Source organism: Fomitopsis serialis (assembly GCF_022376445.1).
Source record: "Fomitopsis serialis strain Sig1Antser10 chromosome Unknown B0H18scaffold_183, whole genome shotgun sequence".
NCBI classification, from domain to species: Eukaryota; Fungi; Basidiomycota; class Agaricomycetes; order Polyporales; family Fomitopsidaceae; genus Fomitopsis; species Fomitopsis serialis.
The window spans coordinates 39,795-67,695 of NW_025955143.1; the positions used below are offsets into that span (position 1 = coordinate 39,795).

At 55.9% G+C, this 27,901-nt stretch overlaps 7 protein-coding genes across 7 annotated transcripts; 4 read left to right on the forward strand and 3 right to left on the reverse strand.

Annotated features, from left to right (window-relative positions):
- Positions 1 to 101: 101 nt before the first annotated feature.
- B0H18DRAFT_887992 (uncharacterized protein) lies at positions 102 to 635 on the reverse strand (the record flags this gene model as incomplete). The annotated part of the gene is made up of 1 exon (XM_048041210.1): positions 102 to 635. One exon carries the CDS (start codon positions 633 to 635, stop codon positions 102 to 104), a length of 534 nt encoding a protein of 177 aa, XP_047886085.1.
- A 900-nt stretch (positions 636 to 1,535) lies between these two features.
- Positions 1,536 to 3,103, forward strand: B0H18DRAFT_846157 (P-loop containing nucleoside triphosphate hydrolase protein; the record flags this gene model as incomplete). Its single annotated transcript, XM_048039557.1, has 3 exons — positions 1,536 to 2,207; positions 2,266 to 2,713; positions 2,763 to 3,103. Coding segments are annotated over 3 exons (1,461 nt in total), but the record flags the coding sequence as incomplete, so codon positions are not given.
- A 1,366-nt stretch (positions 3,104 to 4,469) lies between these two features.
- Positions 4,470 to 4,640, forward strand: B0H18DRAFT_848984 (uncharacterized protein; the record flags this gene model as incomplete). Its single annotated transcript, XM_048039583.1, has 1 exon — positions 4,470 to 4,640. A coding segment is annotated over one exon (171 nt), but the record flags the coding sequence as incomplete, so codon positions are not given.
- Positions 4,641 to 14,879: 10,239 nt separating this feature from the next.
- Positions 14,880 to 16,836, forward strand: B0H18DRAFT_1126135 (uncharacterized protein; the record flags this gene model as incomplete). The annotated part of the gene is made up of 5 exons (XM_048035125.1): positions 14,880 to 15,080; positions 15,132 to 15,414; positions 15,967 to 16,028; positions 16,120 to 16,315; positions 16,382 to 16,836. 5 exons carry the CDS (start codon positions 14,880 to 14,882, stop codon positions 16,834 to 16,836), a joined length of 1,197 nt encoding a protein of 398 aa, XP_047886088.1.
- A 4,982-nt stretch (positions 16,837 to 21,818) lies between these two features.
- Positions 21,819 to 25,190, reverse strand: B0H18DRAFT_1126136 (uncharacterized protein; the record flags this gene model as incomplete). Its single annotated transcript, XM_048035126.1, has 7 exons — positions 21,819 to 22,274; positions 22,335 to 22,434; positions 22,493 to 22,596; positions 23,116 to 23,785; positions 23,848 to 24,123; positions 24,229 to 25,071; positions 25,138 to 25,190. 7 exons carry the CDS (start codon positions 25,188 to 25,190, stop codon positions 21,819 to 21,821), a joined length of 2,502 nt encoding a protein of 833 aa, XP_047886089.1.
- Positions 25,191 to 25,218: 28 nt separating this feature from the next.
- Positions 25,219 to 25,888, forward strand: B0H18DRAFT_1126137 (uncharacterized protein; the record flags this gene model as incomplete). Its single annotated transcript, XM_048035127.1, has 2 exons — positions 25,219 to 25,275; positions 25,322 to 25,888. 2 exons carry the CDS (start codon positions 25,219 to 25,221, stop codon positions 25,886 to 25,888), a joined length of 624 nt encoding a protein of 207 aa, XP_047886090.1.
- Positions 25,889 to 26,279: 391 nt separating this feature from the next.
- B0H18DRAFT_960252 (uncharacterized protein) lies at positions 26,280 to 27,668 on the reverse strand (the record flags this gene model as incomplete). Its single annotated transcript, XM_048042935.1, has 3 exons — positions 26,280 to 26,743; positions 26,806 to 27,312; positions 27,362 to 27,668. The coding sequence occupies 3 exons, from the start codon at positions 27,666 to 27,668 to the stop codon at positions 26,280 to 26,282; spliced, it is 1,278 nt and encodes a 425-aa protein (XP_047886091.1).
- Between the last annotated feature and the right edge of the window lie 233 nt (positions 27,669 to 27,901).

Below are 27,901 nucleotides of genomic sequence, written 5' to 3' on the forward strand. Positions count from 1 at the left end.
CCTAGCGCACAATGACATTGGTGTCAAGGACACCGCCGTCGAGGGCGTAGAGCAAGCGGCTGCGGTGATATAGACGCACGCAGGGGACAGCGCTGGCCCGCTCACGGCATTGCGTAAGAGTGGAATTGCTCCACGCTGGTGACCACCAGGATGGGGACGGCGTCACAGCATTGGAACATGTCAAGAATGTATTTAGCGGCGATATGCTCCGTGCACTCCTCCGCGATCACTGCATTGAGGAATGACAGGGGGGACTGTTCCGGCCACGCTCGTTTCTCTGAGCGAAGGGCCGCGTACACCGCCTGCATAAAAGCGCCGCGTCGTGACCGGAGAGGCTCAGCGCGACACAACATCAACACGTGTGCCTCGTCCTCGACCATGTTTCGTCCTCGGCAGAATCTGCAGATTCGCCATTCGCGAGGAACTGGTGGGGACCGTCGTCGCAGACGTTCTACTGCAAAAGGGTGGTCCGAGGCGAAGAGCCTGCATACCGCTTTTCGGGCGTCTCGGGCGTCCAGTGCGAGGTACTTGCGACGCACGAGGACACCGCTGGCCTTCGGGCGCGCACGCAGCACACATAGCCGTTGCGATGCATGAACTTTGCGTGTGAGGTAAGTCCGCAGGGACGCCAGCATTTCTTCAGCACATTTCTTGACAACATCCGAAGTCAGGGCTTCCGACAACGCGAAGTCGACTGGGACTGGCAGCTGTTGCAAAGCATACCGGAGGTCTCCGAGCCATGAAGCAGTACCACTCAAAGCCATTCGGCGAGTCTCGGCCAGCGCTGCCAGGGGGAGGACTGGCCGCTTTGTTACCACATAAAGGGGGGTCCCGGATTTGGTACCCCGTGTGAATCGGGACTTAGAGAAATTGCACAACACGCTCTCAGAGGAACGAGGTGATCGCTTGGTGGATGCGGCGGACGACTCTTCGTCCATGTAGCACGGCACCATTGCCCTCCGTATTACTAGTCAAAAAATATATCTACATCCTCCTCATTGTCTAGCGAGGTAAATTGCTGCGGCTGCAGCCATTCTGCAACCAGTTCGAGTTCGTCCATGCCCTCCGAATCATCGCCTTCGAATGCGGTTTCGTCTGCAACCTGCGCCTCTGCAGGGCTATCGGTGCCGCTAATACCCATGGATTGTGAGACAGTGGCTATTGAACTGCGAGCAGGGCCATCCGGCGCTTCGCTTCGTGTCGTTGCGGGTGCAGTTGTGGTTGCGGGAGTCGCACTGATCAGTGGTACTGTGCGACGCCGGCGGTCTTTGAGCAATCGAAACATCTTGTTGTACTCTGCCAGCGGTCCCGCGAGCTGTAAAAGGCCAGCAGAAACAACATTAGGTATTCTTCCCTTATCTCCCTCGATGACTCGGCCGGGCTGAATCTCGTACACGCGAGCCTCTGCCAATGAGTGTCGAAGGGCTTCGATGTCCCGGGCGATGTTAGGTGTGGCGTGCTTCGTCCCTTGCCTCGAGCCCACGGCATCATTCATATTTGTCACCAGGCCCATGTCGACGATGTAACAACTCACCACTACTCAGGATATCCTGGCTTTGAAATACAAAATTATCCTCGCCTCACCAGAGATGCTGCAGTCGCGGACCTTCATCGACCGTATCCTTCGGAACTCGAAGTTCACACGCAACATCATCTCGCTTGTCGTTGACGAAGCGCACTGTGTGTCGCATAATCATTGGGGAGCGGATTTTCGGAAGAAATACGCGTCGCTGGGTGTCATCCGTGCGTTCTTGCCACGCGGAACACCTGTCATCGCTGTCACTGCGACCCTTACTGGACGTGTCCTCAGAGACATTCAGAGTAAACTCCACTTCCCAAAAGGAGGTAGTCGCTTCATCAACATGGGCAACGATCGCTCGAATGTTGCCCTCGTTGTCCGTGCCGCCGAACACCCGTTTGACACCTACCGGGACCTTGAATTCGTCATCCCGCAGTCAGCCAAACAAGCAAGTGACATACCAAAAACATGGATCTACGTGGACAACATCAATACGGGCACGGAGATCATCGGCTACCTCGTCAAGGAGGTCCGGAGCCGTACGTCCGCAGACCCCGACACCACCTTGTCAGCGGATATCATCCCGCCGTTCAGTGCGACACTCTCACCTGAATACCGCACGGCCGCAATGGCCGCATTCCGTGAGGGTTCCATTCGTATCATGATCTGCACCGAGGCTGCAGGCATGGTGAGTTAACATCCATCCACGAGAAGTACATCTCCGAGTCTTACCGTGGTCACAACAGGGCTGCGACATTCCCGACATTGACGTTGTCGTGCAGTGGAAGCTCCCGGTAACATTCTCGAATTTTGTTCAGCGTGCAGGTCGCGCAGCAAGGGGGCGAGGGCGGCATGGCCTCGCCGTCCTGATTGTTGAGCGCACTGCCTACTCTGCAGATCTATTAGCATCGCAGAGTACTGACGAGTCAGCGATGAACAATGCGAACAAGAAAGGAAAGACCTTGGCAGTACGCGGACGCAAGCGCAAAACTGGCCCACAAGTCAAAGCCGGCAAGGATTACGCGGACTTGCACGGTGTGAACCGAGGTAGCTCGTCTAGGAAGGACGCATCTCCGCAAGGCAAGCAGCCTCCGCTCGATCCCGAGTCTCTTGACGAAGGCCTGCACACGTTTGTGCAGAGTACTCACTGTAGACGGCGTGTCTGGGCCGAGGTTTTCGAGAGCCCATACAAACGTGAGTAGCCTCCACGGCCCAGTCCTTCAGCTCACATAAATGGGTCCAGTGGCTTCCGGTCCTTGCTGCGACATATGCGACACGACTCTGTTCGATCGCACACGTCTGACTGCTGCGACAAAGGCTGCGAAGGCTGGAAGAATGCCTCGAGGCCTGCCTGATGTCAAGACCCAGCTCAGCCTGTACGAATGGCGAGACAGAATCTTTACTCGCGATCATGCGAAGGCGCAGTACGACTCGACGTCCATTTTGGACGATGCGACGGTTGAACGCCTGGCATCCGCCGGCTCTTTGCCGCGCGACACCCTCACGGCGATCCTCAAGTCGACCTGGATATGGTGGGACAAGTATGGGACGGAGCTAATGTCCCATATGGAATCGCTTGACGTCGTGTTTACGCCGCCGCCGAACAAGTCCAAGGCAGGGCAGACGACGACATCACTATCTTCAGCCTCAGCGGAGATGCCGCTAGCTGCACCTCCAACGGACGCCTCCACCGCCCACGCACAGCTTGCGTCCGCTGCGAGTGGCTCGACTTCTACGCCCTCATCTGCGCAGAAGCGCGCTTCCTGCGACGACCTCGACGTGCCCAGCGCAGACACCACGCACACAGACGGCATCAGCATCCCGCCACGACCGACCAAGCGGCCGCGTAAGACGGCTGCGTCGACCGCGTCGACTGCATCCGTGGTCCCAGTCGTAGCATCACTTGCTGACTCGCAAGGGACATCCATCTCTCCTCACTCTGTCGCACTCGACGATCGTCACGCACCTGCGGGCCCTCGATGCACCTCCACTGCTACCACGCCATCCACATCTACTCAGGTACCAATTTCCCACTGCGAGGTCTCCGTTCAGTTTGACCGCGCTCAAGCGGCGGTGCCGCGCGTGGGTGACTCGGACGGCCATCGCTTTGCGGGAGCCACGGGAGACAGTGCTGACACAACGGATTCTCGATCATACGACTCCTTCTGGGGTTCCTTCAACTGGATGTCCAAGCGGTTAGATCACAATCGTAGGTCTGGCGAGGGTACATAGATAGCTCCAGTGGGTACAAGCAGCGAATGCGACTCCGATTGTACATTTGTATCAGTACATATTTGCTTACATGCTCCGAGTCCTGACTGATGGTATGGAGCAAGAGGGCAGAGAGACAGGAAATAGAGCTGGTTGCCAGAGAACGAGCTCAAAGTGAAGCTCTTGTGAAGTACCGAAGGCCGTCCTCGCGCTCCCAAAGACGATGCGCGCGATTTCTCTAAGTCCCGATTCCAGCCAAACGCATAACGATAGACGTTTCGCCTCCTCCGAAGTGATGTCTCCGGCCGAGGTGCCGGGGCTGCCGCGCCACAACAGCCACCCGGAGATCCCTCGGGGATCGGTGGTAGGTGGCTGGACGTAGTCTCGGAACCAGCCGTTCTAGAGGCACGTGCACACGTCAGCGGAGATCGAAAAAGAAAAACCAGAAGTGCCTCTCGAACGTCTGGTCGTTCTCGTAGAGAGGGGGGGTCTCACTCGATCCCGTGACGAAACGCGCCGCGCGAGAGGCGCACGGTGCATGCACGCAGCGACGCTGCTTGCTCAGATACGTCGCATCATCCGTACCCTCCGTCCTTCATCTACCATGCCTCCTAAAACGACCAAGCCTACAACGGCGATGCCTCCTAAAACGACCAAGCTCACAACGGCGACACCTCCGCGGCTTCACGTTCGAGGAATCACGCAGGCCTTCACCGAGGTGCTCGCCATCACTCGCGCCGCCGCCCACAAATCTCGCGGCTACGACTCCGAGGCGGCACGCCAATATATCCGTGAGAAGTTCATCGAGGCGAATGCAGATGGGATGACTCCGTATGACTGGCAGGTCGACGTCACAGAAGCGACGAAACTCGGGTTAGACTGCATAGTTATCGCAGGGACTGGCGCGGGGTGCGAGCGTGAGTAGCATATCATTGTGATCATCATAAGCACAGTCTAGATGAAATGTGTGAGTGCAGCTCAGTCAGCTCATGCGCAACATACAGAGTTCGGGTTTTTCATGGTGTTTCGCTTTTCCTGAACAGCGCTGTAGTACTGTACGAAACACCGCGGGATCTTCATTCTGAGCACGAGATGATGACATGGAGCAGTAGAAATAAATTCTAAGCAGAATAACAGGGCAGGAAGTGTACGCTGTGCACGGTAAGTAAAACGACGCGTAGGCATCGCACTGCATGTATGCGCCTCTGCGGCCTCTCGCGCGACGCGTCTGGTCACGGGGTCGAGTGAGACCCCCCCGTCTCTACATACGAGGACGACCAGACGTTCTGGAGGTGTTTCTTGTCTGTGTTTTTCGATCTCCGCTCACCTCCGAACGGCTGGTTCCGAGACTAGCTGGACGACTCTGGACCCCCGTCTCGCGGTAGCCGTTGTGGCGCGGCACCCCGGCACCTCGGCCGGAGACATCACCTTCGCCGAAGACGAAACGTCTACAGTAATGTACCGGTCCTTGAAACACTCAAATCTTTCTCGGCCCACCACATCCGTTGAACGTGTCATACCCAAGATCGGACCACATATACGTTTTGTATCACTCTGTATGAGTATATAAATTATTCTACATTCTTATCCATGCAGAGGCTCTGTGACAGCACGGAGATCAGTTCAAAATTCTCTTATCGGTGGCGGGACCAGTCCTTGAAACACCTGCCTAAAATGGCAACTTTTGTGAGTGCATGTCAATGCTTCGGCAGCTATGCAGTCATATTCATCGCAAATAATACTGCTCAGTCGGGCCAGTGAAGACGAAGGAATGTATAGTGATTGCTCTGAACTTCCTGGTGATAGCTCACAATCGCCAGTGCAAGGGATTTCGTACAACGTCTGGTTGATATAAGCGCCGCTTACCATATCGGGCAACAGAATGTCGTGAAACACGAGTTTCGGGTTTCTCGACACACTGTATGGGCTTCTGTGCTCGTACCATTGAACTGAATATCTAGGAGATGTAATAAAGTGTCATTTTATTTATCATGATTTTTTGGGGCCTCAGAGGTTCAGTGAAAATGAGTGAAGTCGATTTTTTTCAAGGACCCGTAGCGTTTCAAGGACCGGTACATTACTGTATCGATATGCGTTTGGCTGTCACACGGGGTACCAAATCTGGGACCCCCTAAGCGCGCGCCCAGTTGTACCAGCCGTTCTTCGAACGCTCATCGGAGTTCGAAACGCTGGTCGCAAGCCTACATTTCTGTCATCTCCCAGTGTTGCTAGAGCCTGGGAGACGAGAGTTCTCCCGTAGCTGATACTAGCCCAGGAATTATTGTCGTAACCACGTAGCACCGGAGAGATCAGCTCAGCCTGCCAGTCATCCGGTTCAAAAGTCAAGCTGAATGTGCTCTTGATGTCACCCTTGACTCTCGCTGTTGCATACTTCGCCCGTCATCGCCGAGTGCCTTGTGTACTTCTCTTTGAGGGCAGCTTGCGACGGCGTCGGGCTTTAGGGCTCCTCGTAGCCCCGGGCCTCCCGAGTGCAGGAGTACGGCGAGAAGGTGTCCTCTGTAGTTCGGGCATGAGAGTCTTGATATACCCGCCAGGGAGAGTAAGAACACGTCGAGTTGCATCTAGCACGCGCGCTGACGCGATCTCGTGGATCTGAAGCATTAGTAGCGGAGCATCCACACGATGCATATGCCCATCCTGGGCTCGCCAAAGAGATGGAGAATGTTCTCATGAATTGCATTCCTGAGAGTCTTTGAATACTCTGACTGCGGGGTGCGACATAGTGAATATACTACACAAAATGGAGATTTGGCCCTTCGAAGCCATTCCTAAAGAGCGCAAAATCCATGGAACATTGTGATTACGCTACAGGCAATCAGGAGTACTTCAAAAGTACCTTTGCCTTACCGAAAGTGAGGCAAAAAAGCTATACATGAGAAGTTAAGGCCCCGAATTGAGCCCAAGGATCACAGTCACCTTTGAGCAAGCCCTGTGACGGGCGTGCCAGGTGACGGGCGTGCCAGGTGACGGGCGTGCCAGATACCGGCCGGGTCGAGTGTCGAAGCGAGGGCGAGATCAAGCGGACGGACGAGCGAGAGAGCGAGAGACGAGGACGCGAGCCCGAACACTGGTGTTGGCAAGACGAGAGACGTACAATGGGGCGAGTGAGCTATCAAAGGAATCGTGGGTGTCGCCGGAGAACCAGGTACAGTCGATGAACGACTCAGAGCGACCCTGACAGGAACCAGGATACATGCCAAAACAGGAAACCGGGAATGTTGTGGCTACGAAGTCCGTGGCGCATCGTATTGCGCTGTACAAGAAACCATGCGCTACCGTTACCCGCTAGTCCGTGGATGAAGGTCCCGCGCCACACGCCTCAGCCACCTCGCGTCTCGCGGCCGTCGCCTTCACGCAACGCTCATACCTCGATCAAAACTCATCGTATGGCCTTGGCGACCTCATTTTCGGTATCTACGCGTCAAATTCAACTCAGGCACGGTGTCAGAAACGCTCAATTGACAGGCAGCTGCGCGCAAGACCTCACGAGAGTCCGGACGAGTCGGCGAACACCCGCATGTAGCGTAAACGGCGTGTGCGTGTCACACATCGTGTGTCGGGAGGCTAGAGGGAGGGTGCTATAAGTGATTGATTTAGCCAGGGTTGAAGCTGGTTGTATAGTGAGTCTTCAATGCTAGTGCTGTTGTCCTTTCGTCCTTCTGTACTCGCGCGAGCAGTCCCGGGCTGGTTCGCCACATTATAAGTTACGTCGCACACTATATTCGATCTTCAATACATGTACGACTGTTCATATAAATACTACGTCCGACGCCTACTCGTAGGAGGTCCATCTGAGCCGATATAATGGTGTTCATGACTGTTGGGTATAATCTCACGTAGGCATTGACATGTTACATCTAAAAACCAAATGGTATTCTACACTGTACGCAATATTTCATGAGTGGATAAATGGTCTGCCAATGCACCAGTACCAAGGCCTGGAGCCCAAATTCATGACAATTGACAATTGCACAGTATGTACACTGTATGGTGCCCCCGAGTGATGAACCGACTACAATGGTCTTAACTCCTGAGCCTGAGCTCTTCGTGTCTGAGACATACCATAATTCAGTCACTCTACAGCCTCCCCTGGTCTCCTGGCTCGTGATGTATATACTATGGCACTCACACGTTCACGCTACGTGCGGGTGTTCGCCGACTCGTCCGGACTCTCATGAGGTCTTGCGCGCAGCTGCCTGTCAATTGAGCGTTTCTGACACCGTGCCTGAGTTGAATTTGACGCGTAGATACCGAAAATGAGGTCGCCAAGGCCATGCGATGAGTTTTGAGCGAGGTATGAGCGTTGCGTGAAGGCGACGGCCGCGAGACGTGAGGTGGCTGAGGCGTGTGGCGCGGGACCTTCATCCACGGACTAGCGGGTAACGGTAATGCGCATGCTAACGTGCTCTACAAGACCGTGGTGCATTGTATCGCACCGGTAAGTGATCATGTGTAACTGTGTGGCCGTTACACCACCTTCTCTTCAAGGGGAAGCCGTGACGCGACCTTCAGAGGTTGAGCCGTTGCGGCGGTCTCAAGACACGGCCGGAACTGGTCGTGGTCTGTGTGGGCGGCACATGACAACCACGGGGATCCTCGGAGGGCGCAGGGGGCGGACTCGGAGGACGTGGGTGTTGGAACACATGGTCAGGGACGAGCTCGCAAGCTCGGCCGCGATAGTACCTCGCCGAGAGGAGATAGGGGGAGGGTATATAATGAGGGAAAATTCGTGTATCTACCTCATGCGATTGCCCAGCGATTGCCCTTCGGGCATCGTCCGCGCCCGTGACACTCGCGCTCGCGTTGTCCCCGTTCCGCTTGTTCTCACAGTGGGGCAGCGGCAGGCACAGAGGGAGAAGCAGAGGTAACGGCAACGGAGGCAGCGGGCAGGACGGGAACGGGAACGGGCGCGGGCACGGACGTTTTGAGGTGGGCACGGAGACGGATTCGAGGGCGGACGCGCACGGGGCCTGTGGAGCAGGTTATATCAGTAGCAGCAGGAATGGATGCGGTTTTATCGAGGATGAGTCGGTGAGGGTGAATGGCGCGAGGGTGACTATGATGGAAGCGTTCGAGGAGCTCGCTGGACGTGGTGGGAATGCGGGTAAGTGGAATTCATGAGTCTTCCTCGGGGGAGAGACCCTTCCAGCGCATGAGGTACTCGTAACGCTGACCGAGCTTGCGAGAGTCGAGGATGTCGGAGATGTCAGGGGAGGGATCGAGGCTTGAACTGTCGAGAACGAGAAGATCGGGGTCGGCGTGAGGGTGGAAGTCGGATGGGTCATAGTAGCGTTCGAGAAGGGAAACATGAAAGATGGTGTGAAGGCGAGAAATGTAGGAAGGAAGACAAAATTGGTATGCTGAGGCGTGATCAACAGGGAAGGAGCCGAGACGGCAATGGTCGAGCTTTTCTGACGGCTGAGTGGACTTGATGTGACGACGCAGTAACCAGACGAGCTGGTCCGGCTTGTACGTCGGGCTGTTGAGGACGTGCGCGTTGTATGCGCGAGCTTGGAGGTCTTGAGCCTCCTTCAACTCGGCACGGAGCTCGTCGTGGAGACACTCCAAGCGCTGAGCGAGGTCGGTGGCGGCGGGGGCAGTGGTGCGATCCGAGAGCTGAGGTTCGAAGGAAGGGTGGAAGCAGTAGTTGGCGAAGAAGGGTGACTGGTTGGTGGACGCGTCCACGTTGTTATTGAACACTAAATTGGCGAGTGGCAGGTAATCGACCCAGTCGTCTTGTTGATACGACGTGTACGTGCGGAGGTACATCTCGAGCGTCTGTTTGGTATGCTTGGTCAGTCCGTCCGTTTGCGGGTGATATGCTGTTGACGTCCTGTGATCAATCTTCAAAAGAGTGGTGAGTTCTTTCCAAACATGCGATATGAAACGGAGACGATTGTCTCGGGGTAACGGAAGCTGCTCTTGAAGAAGAACCAAGCCAAACCCGGCGTGTCTAATGTCTCGTTGCACGGGACAAAGTGCGCGACATGGGTAGAGCGGTCGCAGATGACCCAAATCGGGGCGTAGCCGTGAGAGTGCAGGAGCTTCACAATGAGATCCATAGAGATGGACTTCCACAGCCTGTCTGGGATCTCCAAAGGGAGGAGTGAGCCATACGGCTTGTGATGTGGCGTCTTGACACGGCTACAGACATCGCACACCTGAATTTAGCGGCGAACGTACGTCTGCATGCCTGGACACAAGCGCCGAGCAAATGCCAGCGCTCGTCCGGGATTGCCTAAATCGATCGAGTCATGACGAGAATAAAGGATGTCAGCACGCATAGGTGAAGGAATGAACAGGGGACCATTGTGGAAAACGAGATTGCCTTCCAGCGCGAAGTCCGTGTGGCCACGAGAGATCGCTTCGCGCCACTCGGTGTTGTTGCGGATCGTGGCTTGGTACCGACCGAGCTGCTCTGAGTTGTCGAGAGCGAGCGTCGTCAGCGGCGAGACTTGCTGTGGACTACGTGAAGCGTTCAATGCCGATGCCTCGTCTGGAACGAGACGTTCTCTGTGCATAGGGTGTAGAACCTTTTTTTGGAGGCGGAGGACGTCATCCCCCTCTCGAGGCACGAAATCGGGACGTCGCGAAGGAGCATCCACAGGATTTTTGATCCCAGGCGCGCAATCCAGGTGGAAGTCAAATTCCGACAGAAACATACACCAACGCGCCTGTCGGCGGTTCAAAATGCGAGGAGACATGATATATACCAAATTTATGTGGTCGGAGAAGACGACGACCGGCTCAGCGGTGCCTTCGAGTCACGCGCGCACGTCTCGGAACGACGCGACGACGGCAAGAAGTTCTTTGTCGTGCACGTCCTAATTGATCTCCGCCAGAGAGAACTTGCGAGAGAAGCACGCCACTGCATTTAGGAACCCTCGAGCGTCTGGCTGGTGCAGGATATCTGACTGGCATAGCAAAGTCGGAAGCGTCAGTAGCCAAGGTGCACGAGAGAGACGGATCGTAGTGACGGAGAACGGGAGCCGAGGTGAAGACACGCTTCAGCCGTTCAAAGGCGTCAGCGGCCTCTGGCGTGAGCACAAACGACTTGCATTACGGTCCTTGCGCGTGAGCGCGTTGAGCGGGAGGACCGTGTCAGCGTAGTAGTCGATAAAGCGTCGGTAGAGGTTGGTTAATTCAAGGAAGGACTAGACATCCTTGACCGATTGTGGAGCGGGCCAGTCCGCGGTCGTCGAGAGCTTGCTGGGGCCCATCATGGTGCCATACGAGCCAAGATATTCGACTTCAGACCGGTCGAACTCGCACTTCTTCGCATTAGCGAAGAGGCCGGCGCCCTCGAGGCGCTCGAGAACCACCCGGACATGTCGGTCGTGCTCTTCCTGATTCTTGGAGAATGGGTTGGTGCCACAGCACGACAAATCGAGTCGCTGCCGGGCCCAATGAATGGCGGGGTTGTGGCGTTGCAGCCAGTCGAGACCGAGAATGACAGAAAACGGGACAGAAACGAGGCCAAGAGAAACGTCTTCATAATGCTTTTGAACAGACAATGACGTTACCACATCGTCGGTGATCAGGCCAGACGCGATCGGTCGATTGTTTACCGCCGTAATCGGTATGTATCGGCACGTCTTTGGGACGACGCGGGAGAGCATGGCGGCTCGCGAAGTCGAGAGAAATGCAAGAGCCCGTCGCGCCGCTATCCACGAGCACGTCCGTGCGGACAGGCTTGCGATCGGGAAAGGAGAGAGTAGTCCGAAGACCACGGGTTAGGGTAAACGTGCGAAGAGAGTTGGAAACAAAGTGAGCTAGCAGGCTTGGGTATCCACACCCCGTTTACTGAACGGACGTGCGTAGGTCCCCGCGACGGGAGCCTGAGTCCCTGAAGATCCCGGAAGCCCCGGGACAGGCGAAAGATCTCCGGCTAGGCTTTTCTCGAAGAGGGAGCACCCTTAGCCTTCTTCTTGGCGTTCTCCGCCATATTAAGACAATCGAAGACGGTGTGCTTTCCCTCGACGCAGTAAGTAGAAGAAGAAATCATTTTTGCGGCGATACCCCTTCTCTACTGGGGTCAGCGGCCCGGGACCGCGTCAAATGGCGTCGATCTCCATCGGAACAACGTCATTGTTTGACGGTGTGCTTGCGGACATGACGGGCGCCGGAGCGGATGACGTTGGCCGTGCCGACAACGAGAATTCATGCTGCTTTGCAGTGAAAGCGAGTGCTTACCAGTAAGAAACCCTCTTGTCATGCTCCCATGGATCTTGTTGTCAGCATCAATCACAATCTTGGTCCACGCCTCGAGTGTATCCGGACGGGACACAGTAATCAGGGTCTGCTTAACAGTGGGCTTGAGACCCTGATCGAACATCGCGATCTGCATGTAGTCAGACATGTCGACAAAGGGTAGAAGCTCCTTGAAGCGGGAAGCAAAGCTGGGACAGGCCTTATCAACCTGGTTACTGTCCTCGAAGCGCTTTTTCAAAACGCGTCTTTGAAACGCGACCTGTCGCGCAGCAACTCAGGTTGCGCGCGCTTGACGTCGTTGTACCAGTAGAGGAATGAACCATCCTTGAGATACATGGACAGAATAAGCGCAACATTCTGACCTTGGGGTCAATGTCCCAGCGGGTTTGCAGGGCATTTCAAAACCTGCTGTGTCACGATCACGCCGGACGTCTCTATCAAAGTCGCGTGGCACCCCATTACAGCGCGAATAGAAGTCCTGCTTATAATGATTTCTCGTGTACGTCAGAGATATTGTGACTCATTAGTATGCAATATAATTCTTGGTGTCGCGCTACAGTCAAGAGGTAAGAGAATAAGCACAACATACCAACAAGCATGCTCAGGCTAGTATTACTGCTGCTTTTGAGTCAGCGGTGTGCGATGCACTTGTAACCTAAGGATAACGTTCGAAGGAGCCGCCTGGCCGCGTTTGTGGGTAATTGTAATGGGTATGGTTCACCTGCGCTCGTGCTTCTCGATGTCTCGCGCCCACCGCTAACTTGAAGGCCATTTTGAATGAAGCGGTGTTTTGCACCGACGTCGCATTGCTCTTTAACAATGTCAGCAGCGCAACGCAGCAAGCGGACATGTTCGTCCACGTCCACGTCATCTTCGTCATCAAGCTGGAACAGACATTGTGGGACCGTGTCAGTGTTGGCGCACAATCACAATTGGGTGGCATTTCTTACCGTAAAGCCCGCGCTTCCGCGCAACAAGCCGTCGCGTCCCGCAGGCAGCGGTCTATTAGGTGAGGAATTTATCTGTAGGTGTAGCATGCATGAGTCCGAGTCATGTAACTGTACAGTTCGCGTTGACACTCACCGGTGAGGACCTGCTAGTGACTGTCAAGGCCGGCAGCACCGAATCAGAGTCTTTCGTTCCTAATTTCTCTGAAGTGTCCGCCTGCGCCTGAGACTCGGATGCGCGGGACATGCCAGTTCTCAATGAACAACGGGGAGGCTCGACGTCTGTGAGTGCTGTGACGCATGCTTCGAAAACAGCCGTATGATCGTCAGTCGATGCGCAGGTCCTTTATTCGCGCTGTACAGTGTAAGTAAGTAATGGGGCGCGACGACGCCGCCGCACGCGACCTAGAGACGTCCGGGGCGATTGCGCCACAGCCGCCACAGCGGGGCTTGAGATGCCCTGCAAACCCGCTGGGACATGTTCTACAGTTCGAATGTCGCACGGAGTTCGCGCAGAAAAGAAGGGACTTGGTCAGAATTACCTGAGAACATGCGCGGGGCACGCTTGTTGACATTAGGACCAGATCCCCCGCTGCTCCCGTTGCCCTGAAAGGACACGGTGACGTTGAGAGCCTGAGGTGACGTGGCCACGACGGTGAGATCTTCGACGCGCTCGGTCATCGCGAAAAACGCGTTGTCCAGTTGTGCTTGGTTGTTTGAGAGCTGTTTGGCATGTCGACAGAGAGCCTCAAGTGCTCAGCAGAACGCCTGGGCTGGATTTTTGGGGACAGGGGTAGACTGCGGCGGTGGTGGAGCGGTCTGTTGTTGACCAGGGCGATCGCCAGGACCACAGCCGTCAAAATCCTGGCTTGTGTCGAAGATTTATATGGTAGGTCAGATAGTAGAGCCTTTGCGAGCTCGAGTACTAGGCTAGAAGCAACAAAGGAATACCAGATAAGATTGATGAACTGGCGCTCAGACAGCCTGAGCTATCCAAGGAATAGAGGGTGTCGCCGGAGAACTAGTTACAGTCAATGAACAGCTCAGAGTGACCTGACATGCATTGAAGCCACCTTAGAGTACCTACTCCGGGGTGTGCCTTTCCACACAGTAAGTTCGATCGTGTTAACGAGTACATATTCAGTCGTAGTCCTCTTGGTACTCGACTGAGGTGCAATTACTCTACTCGCGCGCTCTTGCGCCTTCCACAGAGTCATGTGTCCGCGTCACCGTCCTGCGTCAACAGATCAGGCTCTAGAGCGGGGAAAGCTTCAGGTTTTACCTGCGCAAGCACGCGATAATTATGGTGCTGTATCTTTAGAATGCGCCGGTGCACAACGAGGTTATCTGCTATGCAATGCCTCCACCGCGCTAGAAAGAATTAAGGCCAAGCATCAGCGGCGTGGTACATCGTCTTCGATATGGGGGTAACAGCTTTGCAGCAACGCGCCGTAGTCGCCTTCCATGTGGGTACCGCAGCTCACCCGTTACCCCACAGGTCAGGGCACACGTTTTGAGCTGGGCTGCGCCCCACACACATTCTATCTCTACCTCACATCCTGTTTATTCCACTCGCGTCCACTTAACTAGGACCTCGCTACGAGTCCGAGCTGGACAGTAATCAATCGCGCCATAACTGGTGACCGAGCCCATGTATGTATTGAGTTTGCATTGCGTCCCAGTACATAGACTACCTGTCAGGCAGCCAAACGAGCTGACGAACCGTTGAGTTGCAGCCGAACGCACGGGCGCTCCTCGATCGCACTCGATCGCACGCAAATCGTGTGGGCGCTAGCGGGTCGCGTCCAATCGCACGGGCGCTCCAGCGCTCAACTTGCGCTCGCCTCTCGTATCCTGGCCCACGCTCCTCGTCAGTACAACACTCTCTAGTTGTGTTGGCCTTTGTCGCGACCCTTGCTACAACACGCACTCCTGTCGCGCCCCTGACAAATCTCTCCAGACCATCCGCAATGACCACGAACACCCGCGTGTCGCTCCCCGCGTGTCTTATCTGGATCAAACCGTCGCAAGTCCGATTTGCATGGGCGTACGGCAGCCGGGCGCAAACGCGGAAGGGAAGACCGGCCGTGGTTACGTCGTATTGCGTCCAAAATGGCGAGATAGTCGGGTTTTGGTTCGTACCGATCACGAGCTCGCTGAACATCCGTACGGTGAGTAATCTAATCGCTATGCTCGTCGCCCGTGCCCAGACCTGTACGCAGTGCAATCACAGCGTCTGGAGGCCTGTTAACTGGGGTAAGGAGAAAATCAATACCCCGCCGCCCCTTAGACCTGGTGATCTCTCCGTCATCCTGCCGCTGAACCCGTATCGGCCTAAGTTCCATGCCCGCATGTCGTATATCTACGTGGGGGACATAGGGGAATACATAACGGTTGCCGACTGGTCCTCTAGGGTCAAAGCCCGTGTTATGAGGGTCCTTGATGACAACCTCAACTTGTCGGAGCAGGGCCTGAAACGGGCATCCGAGACGGTGTACTGGATAAGTGAGTACTTCTATCTAGTGCGATTGCAATATCCTGATGTTGTGTAGCTCAGAGTATTGCTATGTAGAATAGCAGACGTAGATTTTAGTATAATGTAGTGCACAGTCCAGGACTGGATTTGGGTGCTAGGTGAGTGTCAGGCTTGATCGCGTGCGAGCCAGGCTAATTGCAATTGAATCGCTAAGGTTGAACTGTCTAATATCGGACTGTAGGCTACACCAAGGGATGGAATCAGAGATGTGGGCAGAGATCGGAATCTCCGGTGACTCGCTAAAACGCCACACGATACAATACTCTTCTTATTGGCTGCGACTCTTCCGTCATGAAGGTAAGGCATCTCCTATCCAGGTTGCACATCGTTTCAAACCTCCATTCGCACCTAGGTAGTATTCTGTGGACCGACCAATGTGTCTCATGGTAAGTCGCAACCGTCAATGTATCTGAATGCTAACTATGCGGAAAGTCAGCCAACAGAGGCAGCCTGCTGTTGTCTGCCCACCCACCCACAGATGCACGGTGTTCGTACGTCTCACGCAAAGCGACCCTCGATAGCCCGTTCAGAGGCGCGGCACACACCCGCGAGCTCACCGGAGATGTTCTACAGTGACTACGAGGTGTGCAGCCCTTTCTACCGATCTACAAGACTTTTTACGATTTATCTTGAACTTCGCCAGCTGAACAGTGAACTTCCACCAGTTCAGCTAGCAGTTCCACTTGGCGACCTTCCACGCGGCGCAAGGCCGCCGGCGCTATTCCTCCCCTCCAGGCTCCTGGCTCTCTCCTGGAACTCCCACCCTCGACATTCGTTCTCTCCGGCTCGGGTCTGACAAAATCAACTCGAAGTCCTACGGCTCCAGCGATCCGTACACCAGCTCCACGACTGGGGACTTGCGCAACGGACGTGCAAGTTCAGCGCTGAGCGACAAGGCCATGCAGGAGGAGACGACCACGAATGAGGGATAGACAGCAGAAATTACGAAGGAGAGGGACAAGGAGGAAGAGAAAGGGAAGGAGGGGCAAGGGTGCGGCGAGAGGAAGAATGAGCTAGAAAGCTCGCGAAACAAAGGTACGCCCTCAACGGACGTACACCGCTCGCCGCCTCCATCGTCAGTGCCCACGCAAACAGGTGTTTCAGCGAACAAGGAGTTCGCTGTGCACCCTGTTCGCCATGAGAAAGGCACACATGCGAAATGGGACGACTTAACAGACAGCAGTATGACGGACACGCGCTACTGCATGTCCGGCGTACTGCACCTGTCTACGATCGACCGTCGTGCAGGTGCCGCACCGCTCGACGCACGTGCTGGCGTGCCCATCGCTGCACCTGGGGTACACCCAAGTGTACCCGGCACGGGTCACAGCTCCACGGAGTCTATGCTCACGAACGAGGAAACCGAGGTGCCATTACGGAGGCCCCGGTAGTCAGGCATCCAGTGCATATCCCCAGAGCCACACTCGCGCACGATGACATACCTGGAGGACCTCAGAGACCTACCAGGTCATTTCCATCCTTTTGTCATACCTGTCGTATTGCGATTACGCCGAGTCCACCACTCGACATAGGCATTATGACTCTATTCGGTGACGCGTGCGACGAATGCCATACTTTATTCGCGGCCGTCCCTAATGTCCCGACCTCGCACAGCGACGTACTTGGAGAGCTTCACAGCTATACAAGGTCATCCCATCTTTATTCACTGCTACGTCGAGCCGCGAGTACACCAAACTCACCGTTTGATGTATCCGTGGTAGATCCTCATCGTGATATGAGTGACGTACTCGTCGCCATCCATCCCATCCCTGCGTCGACTAACTCGACTCAATTGACTGCACCAACGTGTTATACAACGAGGGAAACGGTCATTGTACACGTGAATGGTGAGTTCATCGAGGTATGGTAATCATGCAACGGCCTGGCTAATGAGCTCAGCGTCGTCACGATGCACGACGTGTTTGGGGTGTATCCCGGCACGACCACCACGTCTCATCCCGGTGCTATTGCATATTGCACTGCGGACACGTCGAGCTCATCGTTCGACGTATCTGTTGTGTATCTTCCTCGCAATGTACTCACCGTGGATGCTCACTCTTCGAGGTCGATTCGATCGCGCACAGTTACCGCCTCGATACACGACCTGTCCGGCGTGCGATCGAGCACGACAAGCACGTCTTCTCATTCGAACACGAAGGAGATGGAGAGGGAAGGGAGCGGCGAGAACACGATCAGCGAGTAGCAAGGCTCGAAGAATGAGAGTACGCCCATGCTGGACGTACTCAGGCTATCGCCGCCGCCTATTCAAGCATCGACGCAAGAGTGCTGCACGACGAGCTCAACGCTCATCGTGGATGCTACGTGCAATCGCATTGACACGTTGGACGCATGCAAGAACGTGTCCAGCACGTCTAGTCTAGCTGAGCGGCAGGAGTTATGCAACACTCCGAAGAATGGTTCGTGTGCCGAGACATGACGGGCCTACTCAGAGCCTTCCGGAGATACCATCTCTGCCCTCCCATGTCCAGCTGACAAATCTCGGCACCACTCTCAAGAGCGGTGCATGCGCTAGACTCGACGACGCAGTCCTCGCCCGCCTGTGCCAGAATTCAACGAGCTGTGTGCTGAGCTGACTCGTATCTGCGCCCGGGAAGGGATAGGGATACGACATTGCGTCGGGTCCAGCGAGAATGAGTCAACTCTCGCAAGTTCATGCGTCGCGCGTTCAGAAATGAGCCGTGACGCCAAATATATTTTGTTTAAGTCGAAAGACGAGGTCGACATGGTCAACGACTGGCCCGACACGACCGGCGACACGCTCAACACCAAAGGTGTGCGTCACAAGCCCGCGTCGCCGGTAAGCGCTCAGAGAGCTAGCTCCCAACACACTGCACTGGACCGCCACCACTCAGCGCTCAACGTTGAACACTCGTCAGTTCAGCTAGCAGCGCGTGAAGACCCTGCAAGTGGCTCAAGACCGCCGTCTCCGTCTTCACCAGGCCATCATCTTCCGTCTGCGAGCCTCCTACCTAATCCTCTGGGTCTTGACTCTTGCACCTCACATCTCGATTCTGGCAACCTATACAGCGACTCTGGCGACCTCTACTCTGCCGTATGTGGCGCCGGCAACGTGCAACAATCTGTCCGGCCCAGGACTCCCAGCACTGAGCAACAAGGCCACGCGGAATGCAGGAAACACGAAGCGAAGAGGAGAAGAGGAGACAAGCTAGAGAGAAGAGGAAGAGGGACGCGGGGCGAGCAGGGAGAATGAGCACCAAGGCTCGATAATGCAGGTACGCCCTTGTGAGACGTCCCTGCACCACCGCCTCCGCTCCCAGTGCCCGCGCCAGCAGGCGTATCGACATACGAGAATCCCGTCGTGCGCTCTGCTGGCCACGAACAAAGCTTTCCCGCTGTCCGGGACGACCTCACGGTTGTACAAACTGCAACACACGGCGACACGTCGGACGCGCATCACTGTACGTCTGACGTGCCTGTTCTTCTGCGACCCACCGCACAGAGGGTACGTCGAGAATCCAGCTTGATGTACATGTTGTCAATGACACGTCCGGTGTACTCTATAAACTCGCAGTACTTGGCGCATCATTTAACCGTGTACACCGACCGAAGTGTACCCCACAACGGTGCACCCGGTACGCACGTCACCAGCTGCAGCACTCGTATCAGAAGGCAACACAGTGAACAACGAGCTCGCTGTGTCTCTCCGATGTCAACAATGGAGTGCTGGGCCTGTCCAGCAGCATGGACATTGTGCTCGCTGCTCTCACTTCGCAAGACGCGCGCCCGGAGGGCCTCTTAGCTCTACCGGGCTACCTGTTAAATAATTCCATCTCTCTATCATCGCACACTGTGGATACGCCGAGCCCGCCGCTCGATGTACCCGACGCTGCTTTCTCTCTGAGTGCGCAAGATGCAAGCACGCCCGTGCTCGCCGCAACCCATCACGCCTCCATATTGCATAGCGGTGCGCACGGTGAACTTCCTAGTTCTACCGGACCATCTCACTTTACCCCTGTTCCACCGCATGCAGCGACTACGTCGAGTTGCTTGACGTATACGCTACTGTGATCTCCAGGTAGTCTCTTATGATGCGCGCGACACATGTCTCGTCGCGGCCCCTCGCACTGTCATCTATGCGCATTCTCACGCCTATGTGGATGGTACAGCGAACAACGAGATTGCTGCGCCAGCCGTCAACGAAATTTTGGGGCCACAGGATACGCGCGACGAGTTGGATAACGAGTCCAGCAGCGTCACAACGCACAACGTGTTCGGCGTGCCCTCGAGCATGACCAACACATCCTTTACTTCTCTGAAAATACCCGCATCCCATGTGAAAAGTACGTCGAGCTCAAGGCTCGACGTGCTGCCCACTGGCAAACCGCGTACCATGAGGAAGGCACAATCTGACGTGCCCATTGCAGTGTTTGAAGTCCTAGTACCGGGCATGTCGAGCAGAAGCTTACTGGACATACCTCAAACAGGTACAATTCAATCTTCAACGTCGAAGGAGAGGCGCGGCAAGAGCGCAATGTTCAAGCAAGAATCAATGAGCAAGGCTGGACGTTAATCGGAGGTACCCAGTTCGCAACTGGGACATCCACCCGCGTCGCCCCTGCTCTCCCTATCCCACAGCCGAAGTGCTACACGGTCACGGACTCACGGTGCACACAAGAGCATACCGATCACGTACATCGCCGATGCTACGTCCTGCAACACAGTGGGAGTGCGATTGGGCACTACTGGCGTGTTAACAAGACTGGACCTTGCGACCAGGTGTCCGCCGACGTGCCCAGAAGCACGGCGGCCTCGGCCACTCCAACAAGGCGGAAGACCAACCCGGTAAACGCTCCGTCAAGCAACGCAGTCAGCGTGCGATCGAGCTCAATCGGCGCGCCTTTCTCCTCCGTCGAAACGCTATCGCCGAGCCCAGCGATGCCCCAACTCTCTTGATCCCGAGAGTTGGTCGGGTCTCACAGTCCTCTTGACCAACTTGCTGTATATATAGCCCTATTTACGGTGTACTAACAGCTCTGTGAATTGCAGAATGAAGCTTGGGGCACTCAGCTACTCGTAGTACTGACCAACTCTGGGGATCAAGAGAGTCGGGGCAAATACGGTACAACAGAGACATGACACAACGCGCCGTGCCGTGCCATACCGTACCGTGCCATGACATGCCATGCCACACCGTCACATGACACGACACAACGCACGACACGATTTGACACGACCTGCCGCGACATGACTTGACGCGACGCGACGCGACTCGACGCGCCTTGCTGCCACCGTGCATTGTGCCACTAGTATTACGTAATTCCTTTCAGCGAGGCTTTGAGCTCCGAGTGTGGCAGCACCTGCACTTATTGTCCTCAGCCACTTATTGTCGAGAAAGCACGGATAGATGCATTGTGCTGACTGGTCACAATGTCACTCATAACCAGCACGTACACTTTAGGGCGCCTACGCGATCCCGCCCAAGGCATCCCTGAGGCAGGATTTCCTGGCTACATTCAGGCAAAACGGGCATGTCAGCGACAACGGGAATCCTGGGAAGAGAACAGCTATGGGAAACAGTACCTGTGTAATGGGAGAAATGGGCAGCAACAGCTCGGGCGCCTTCTGCTCGCCTGCACCTACAGAATACTTGCCTGAGGTGTCCCTGAGGTGGGATTCCCGCACAAAATGGGCATCACACAGTGGGAGCATACCTAAGTAGCTACAGGCAATAAATGGGAAGCATGAGTAACAGGAAATACAAGACACATCATGACTGGGAGATCAGGACATGTCAATAACAGGAAAGCAAATCCAGATCACATGTCAGTAATGGGAAGTAGTAAGCACTGGGAAAATATACATCAATAATCAAAAGAGTAACAGGCAGCACTGCTGAATGAATCAAATGTCGCCAGCCCGTGGTCCGCCACGGGCTGGCATTGCATTGGCATTTCACCTGAAAAGTAACATGGAGCATAGAATGAAAGGCCTACCGCCAGACCTGTGGTGAAGCCCAGGTCTGGCATGCATTGGCATTGTAATACTATGGATGACATGAAGCAGTGAATGAAGAACTGCATTGGCAATCCGTGGCAAAGGTTGTGAAATGAAATGAATTGATGTCAAAGGTGTATGGGTCACGTGTCAACTAAGTAGCAATTCTTACACAATAAGTAAGTTGCAAGCTGTTGTAAGTGTAAGTATTTTTCCACAATAACAACCATCATACTCAGTGATCATAAGGAGAGTTGCAGACTGATAGGTGCAGACATAGGTGATCTACCTCCAGCCAGTGCAAATGCGGGTACACGAGCAACAAAATAGGAACTCTTACCCGTACTGGCGCACTCTGCGTGAGTGCGGGTAAATCATGCAAACAAAAGAGACACGTCTACCCGCACTCGCGCCGAGTGCGCGAATGCGGGATAATAATTGCATGGAGAAGAAGACTCACCGCCGCAGGAGACGATCCCCAAGTCAACTGGACTGCACGCAGAGACGCCATGATCGGCTCTCGTTCCGCCCCGCGACACGGCCAGGATTCTGCCTTGATGCGGACTGCACCAGACTCGACCAAGGCGAAGTGAAATATGTGAGGGTGAAAGACAGGCAAAGAGTCCCACAAGAGACCACGAGAGATCAGGAGCTGATCCATGAGGGACGTCATGAGGACCTTGCCGCTGCCAGTGTATGCGTATGCAAGGCATCGCTCCAGAAGGGCCACCAGCTCAATTTGCGTGGGCGGGATGATGTTCCGCTCGCGCAGGAATTGGCTAAAGTCCTCGAAGAGCTCCACCAGCAGGCACGATATGGGGAAGGTGGTCCAATGATACACAGCAGGAAATACCTGTCACACACAGGTCAGACTGCTAGCAGCACTGGCAGATAAAAGAAATTGGAGACGTACTTTTGGTTCAAAGACCACAAGGTGCTCTCGCAAGGGCAGCTGGATGTCGGGGCTGAGCGTTCGTGCGATGAGCTGGATGATGATGTTCTGATACAACACCCTGGTGAACATTGAGGTCAGCCCAGTAAATCACACAGTGCCGCATAACACGAACGTACTCTCCGGTTCGCATATCAGGTGGAAGGTTGTCAAAGTTGACCACGAACATGTTCTCCAGTCGCAGGTCGCGTGCGACGCTCTCATCCATCAGCACAAGTAATAACTGAAAGGTGATGGGTCAGCCGCACATTCCATGCATGCATACTGATTCAACCCGCACTGGCGCTGGCAGCGCCAACGCGGGTGTGCTATACCACATATGTGACCTGTTACCCGCACTCGCGCTGGTGACGCGAATGGGGGTAGAGACAGTACAATAATTGTACGCATTGTTACCCCCATTCGCGTCACCAGCGCGAGTGCGGGTAACAGGTCACATATGTGGTATAGCACACCCGCGTTGGCGCTGCCAGCGCCAGTGCGGGTTGAATCAGTATGCATGCATGGAATGTGCTGACCCGCATCCGTGCTGGCGCACGGATGAGGGTAAAACACTACCACAACACGAGAATTTATGTACGGTTACCCGCACTCGCGCTGCAGCGCGAGTGCGGGTAACCGTTTCGGACATCCGTCCTTTACCCGCAATGGCGCGTGTAGCGCGAGTGTGGGTAAGAAATGTAAGAAGATGGGTGGTCCCCATGTGCAGAGGTCCAGTTTTTTGTGAAAACCTCGCCCTGACCCCGCCCTGACCCCGAACATTGGTCGAAAATCCCCTATAATCGCCATCATCCTGGTCTCCAAGCCCATCCCAGTCAAACGGAGCAGCAACGTCGCTGCCGTCGCCGGGGTCAGACGACTGCGGTGGCGGTGTCAAGGGATCCCAGATGCTGCCTAGGACCGGGCTCGGTGTTAGCCTGAACATCGCGGCATCCAGCTCATCCTGCTCAGCAGCAGCGGAAACGGTGTCGCCGGACGGTGACGCAGGCTCATCACCATCATCCTGCTGGACCAACTCCTGCTCCTCGTCAAAGATGGGGCCGGTGTCCTGATCGGCGAAGGCTGCGGCTGCACGACGCTCTCGGCGACGCTGTCTCTCTTCATGTTGCAGTCGTGCCGTACCCTCTCCGTCGTCGTTTGACACGCTGAACATCTCGTGGATCCGCCGGAGATCGAGGAGCAGGCCGCAGCCAGGGCCTGTGAGGTTGTACGCGTCCACACGCCTGCGCGACACCAGGGCCCCTTTCTTGTCGTAGAGCGGGATCTCCATGCCGTTCTCGTCGAAGATGGGGAACGTGTCCAGGTCGACGGGCGGGTTGTCCTTGCCGGGAATGTAGTGCTCGTACAGCGCCTCATACTTCCTGATCAACGCGTCGTTCGACACGACCTCGTACTCCTCGACCTGGTGTACTCTAAGGGTGCGCGCACCCATGTCAGCTGTGCGCAGCGGATGTAATAATAATGGTGTACTTACTGGATCTCGGAGGCGATCGCCATGCTCACGTACTTCAAGTGGGACCAGGTGCGCATCTGGTCCCACTGACCCGCCTCGTGGTGGAGCTGGTATTGGACACCGATCGGCGTGTTCTGCCCATAGCGGCACGAGATGATGATGGGCTTGTGATGTACGAAGAACTTGTCTGCCTTCCACGCCGCTGGCATCTCCTCGACGAACTTCGACCACTCGTCCGCGAAGATGTCGTCGATCTCCTGCACGTTCTTCAGGTTCAAATCAATGCTGGCGTGCTCGCTAAGAAGATCGAGGGGTGAGTGCACGTCGTTTGAAAAAGGGCCAATTTAGGTGATCGCGCGCGATCGCGCGCGATCACCTATTTCGACTGTTTTCGCGACTCACAATACGTTACAAATATCTTGGATGTCCCACCCCGCGCGCAGATCCTGCGACTTGCCAAACGGATAGTTTCGGAGGATCGTCAGGCCGCTCCAGCCGATGCTCTCGAGGAGACGGCAGACAAAGAGCTGCCAGACTTTGAAGTGCTCCGGAGACAGACGAGTGTTGCCCTTTTTGATGCCATATGCGGACAGCGGAAGGGGCGCCTCGCTGTCGCTCTCGCCAACCTCGTCGTCAAAGAAGGACACGGGGACGAACACCCCCCACAGCTCCTCAATGCCGTATTTACCAAACATCACGCACCGGCCCGACGGGTCGCAACCGAGCTTGCCGTGCTTCGTCATCCGCAGTATCTTGTAACCCTGGCGCAGCTCGAGTTTGACACTGTAGTTGTGGTGCGCAGGCACCGTCGGCAGACACACCGCCATCCCTTGCTTCCCGGGGACGCAGGACAGGAAATCGAGGAAGTGATGGTCAATGTGCCAGTACAGCGACGGATCAGAGTTCGGGATGATGTACTCGTCGTCTACCTTCACCACCGTGCGCTTCTTCAGGAGGTTCGTCGCGAACTGCCTGTTCCGTGGTGTGTTGTGCTCCTGGAACTTGCGCAGCGTCGACACCTTCACCGTCTGCCGTGGGCATTCTCGCCACTTGTTCTCCTCCCAGCTCGCCGGACGGAACGTGCCGTCCATCTGTTGACTCAGGGCCTCGCGCGTACGGATACCTTGCCTGACATCATCCTGACTCGCCGAGCCATCCTCCGCCGCAATGCTATCCGGAAGCGCATCCAGACTGAACGGGCCCGTGTTACCTTCCAGCGTGGACGACAGCTCTTCGCGCGCACGTCTGCCCGTGTGCAGTCATCCGTCAGCCGTACGCAACAACTCATCAGACTGACCAGGCTGCACTTACTCATTCATGTCGTCAGTGCTCGCGAGGTGCAACAGGACCTCGTGTGGATCCATGTCTGCCGGAGGGACCGGGTTGACGATGATGGCCACATCATCATCGCTGCGCTTGACCGTTAGCGGCGTCCGAGGTGCAAGAGAAGTATTTAAAACGCACCTGTCCTCGGGACCGGACTGATCACCGTCAGTTCCAGCCTGCGACGCTACCCGTGACGGTGCCTGCGACGCAACCCGCGACGGTGCCCGCGATGCCACCCGCGACGGTGCCCGTGAAGCTACCCGTGATGGAGCCCGCGACGCTGCCTGTGACGGTGCCCGCAACGGTCCAGCACCAGCCGGCGCTCTTGAAGCAGCCACCGTCGAACTCGCGCATGATCCTGTGGCCGGGTGTGACGGACCAGCAGATGGACGAGATGGACCAGTGGATGGACGAGATGGACCGCCTGATAAACGAGACGGACCAGCGATCGGACGAGATGGACCGGCCGACGGACGAGAAGGCCCAGCCGACTGCCAGGATGGACCAGCAATGGGCCATGCCGGAAAATCAAATGACCTTGAGGGACCGGCGATGGGCGGCGAGGATGGAACGGCAACGGGCTCAGACGGTCCAGCAGAGGGACGCACACTGCGCCGTGACGAGGCACCCCGTGCAGAAGGTGCAGCACTCCCTCGTCGTCTCTGCGGCTGTGACGACGCAGGCGTTGCCCGCCGGGAGCTCGCTGACGGAGGGGGTGGACGACGAGAGGCCATGATGAATGATAGTGGCAGTCAGCCTTGAGCAGTAGTCGACTCACACTATATACGTCTCACCGTTTGAAACATGACCCGCCTCGTGTGCGCACGCATGCTGGGCGAGAACGCTCTCGAACGGAATCGTGCACAAAGCTGTGCGCGCACATCGGCCACGCCGCTGCTCAATCAGGAATAGCACTCACCGGCCGGCACGAAGAAGCCACATTGCGTGCGACGTCGCAGCTCTCCCTGTGCGCGCACCCAGTATCATCATAAAATCATGCATGTCATTCAAGCGGTGCAATATGTAATACAAGACGATGCGTCGACGGCGGCAAGACGTATGTGAGCAGCGGGGTTAGAGAGACATAGGTAGTAGTACAAAGATGGGAGACCCGTTGTGCTGACCGATCACATCCGAGTTTGCGTGTTGACGTCGCTGAACACGTCCTTCGGAGCGCCACTGTCGCGGGCACGAGTTGATGGACCAGGGCGAGCCGCACTACCGCTGGCAGCGCGGGGTGTATTCAGCCTCTGGCGCGTGCTGGCACTGCCGGACGAGCCACTGGACGCAGCTGACGTGGATCGCAGCTTCGACTTGGGAACCGAGCCAGGCGTTGCGGCCCGACTGCTGCTCGTGCTCGAAGCACGGGAGGACGACTGCTGGCGGTTCCGTAGGCTGCGCGTCGCCGGAGCTGGTGCCGGCACATTGCCAGCAGCGGGACGCTTGCCGGCCGCCTTGCTCAGGGCCGGCTGGCTCGCCTCCGGTTCACGCTCGACCTCGTCCACGGTGTCAGTCGGCTCTCCACCAGCGTTGGCCAGGGCCTCCGTGATACGCTCGGACTCCTGGAGCGCGATAGTCTTCTGGATCATCGCTAGTAAGCCGGCGCACTCGTCAGAACACCGTCCAGTACCGCAAGACACAAAAAACACCTACCTGCGTACGTCTTCTCAATTTGCTTGTACCGTTTGATGGAAAACTTGAGAGAGTCGATCGCCACTGGACTGGTATTCGGGTATTGCTTCGACAGCTGCCCGTCGCGCATGAACGACGACCGGTCGTCTACCTTCTCCAGGAGGTCCTGCAGGCGCAGACGGCGGATCTTGCTGTGCTGTAACTGTCGCGACGCCCAGTCGCCGAAGTCGTCCGTCCCTGGCTGCAACCAATGAGGCTTCTCTGGCGGTTTCGGGAACGGGAGCTTGTCCTGTTCGTCCCAATGTTCAACCTCCTCCGGGAATCCGTACAGTGACGCCCGCTCATCGAACGTTACCGCGTTCTCGGATCCGATCTGTGACGGGGGTGGCGACCACACAGATGCCAGAGACGGTGGCGGTGACGACTGGGACTCTGCGTACGAGATATGACACAAGGTCATCAGTCTCGAGATGTCGATCACCTCCACAATAGATGCGCCAGTGTTTCCCGCAGCGTGCCGTATGCGTGCTGTGTTGCGAGTATGAGAAGAGTATAACGAGACGCCAGACTCACGCACCAAGTATGCCAACAATGACCGCATCATGGAACTCGGGCAGTTTCAGATTGAGGACGTTCTTGTCGGCCACGAAGCATGCGCGATCGCGAGCGAGGTACGCATAGCCGAGGATGGCGCGCCAGAACCCTGTCTCTGTACCCCTCCCCAAATCTTTGATCTCCTCCTCGCTCACCTCGTACGTCGCGACGTCCACAGTCAGTTGGGTATTGCTGCCCTCGCCGAAGTATCGCTGAAGATCTCGACGGGCCTGCACCGGTGTGCGCGATTTCACGTGCTTGTTTGACGGGGCTGACATAGGAGGCCACATGCTGTGGATGATGTACACGGCCGGGAAGTGGTAACTGCCCGTCACCTCTGTACAATGATGAGTATACGCCCACGCACCCTACAAACATGCATCGCACTCACCGCCGTTCTCGTTGAGGAAGTCTGAAATGCATGTCAGCAAAGTGCTCAAATAATAGGTGATCGCGCGCGATCACCCTGCAAATGGTACATGACTGGCACTCAAAACACGCGTTTTAGGTGATCGCGCGCTAT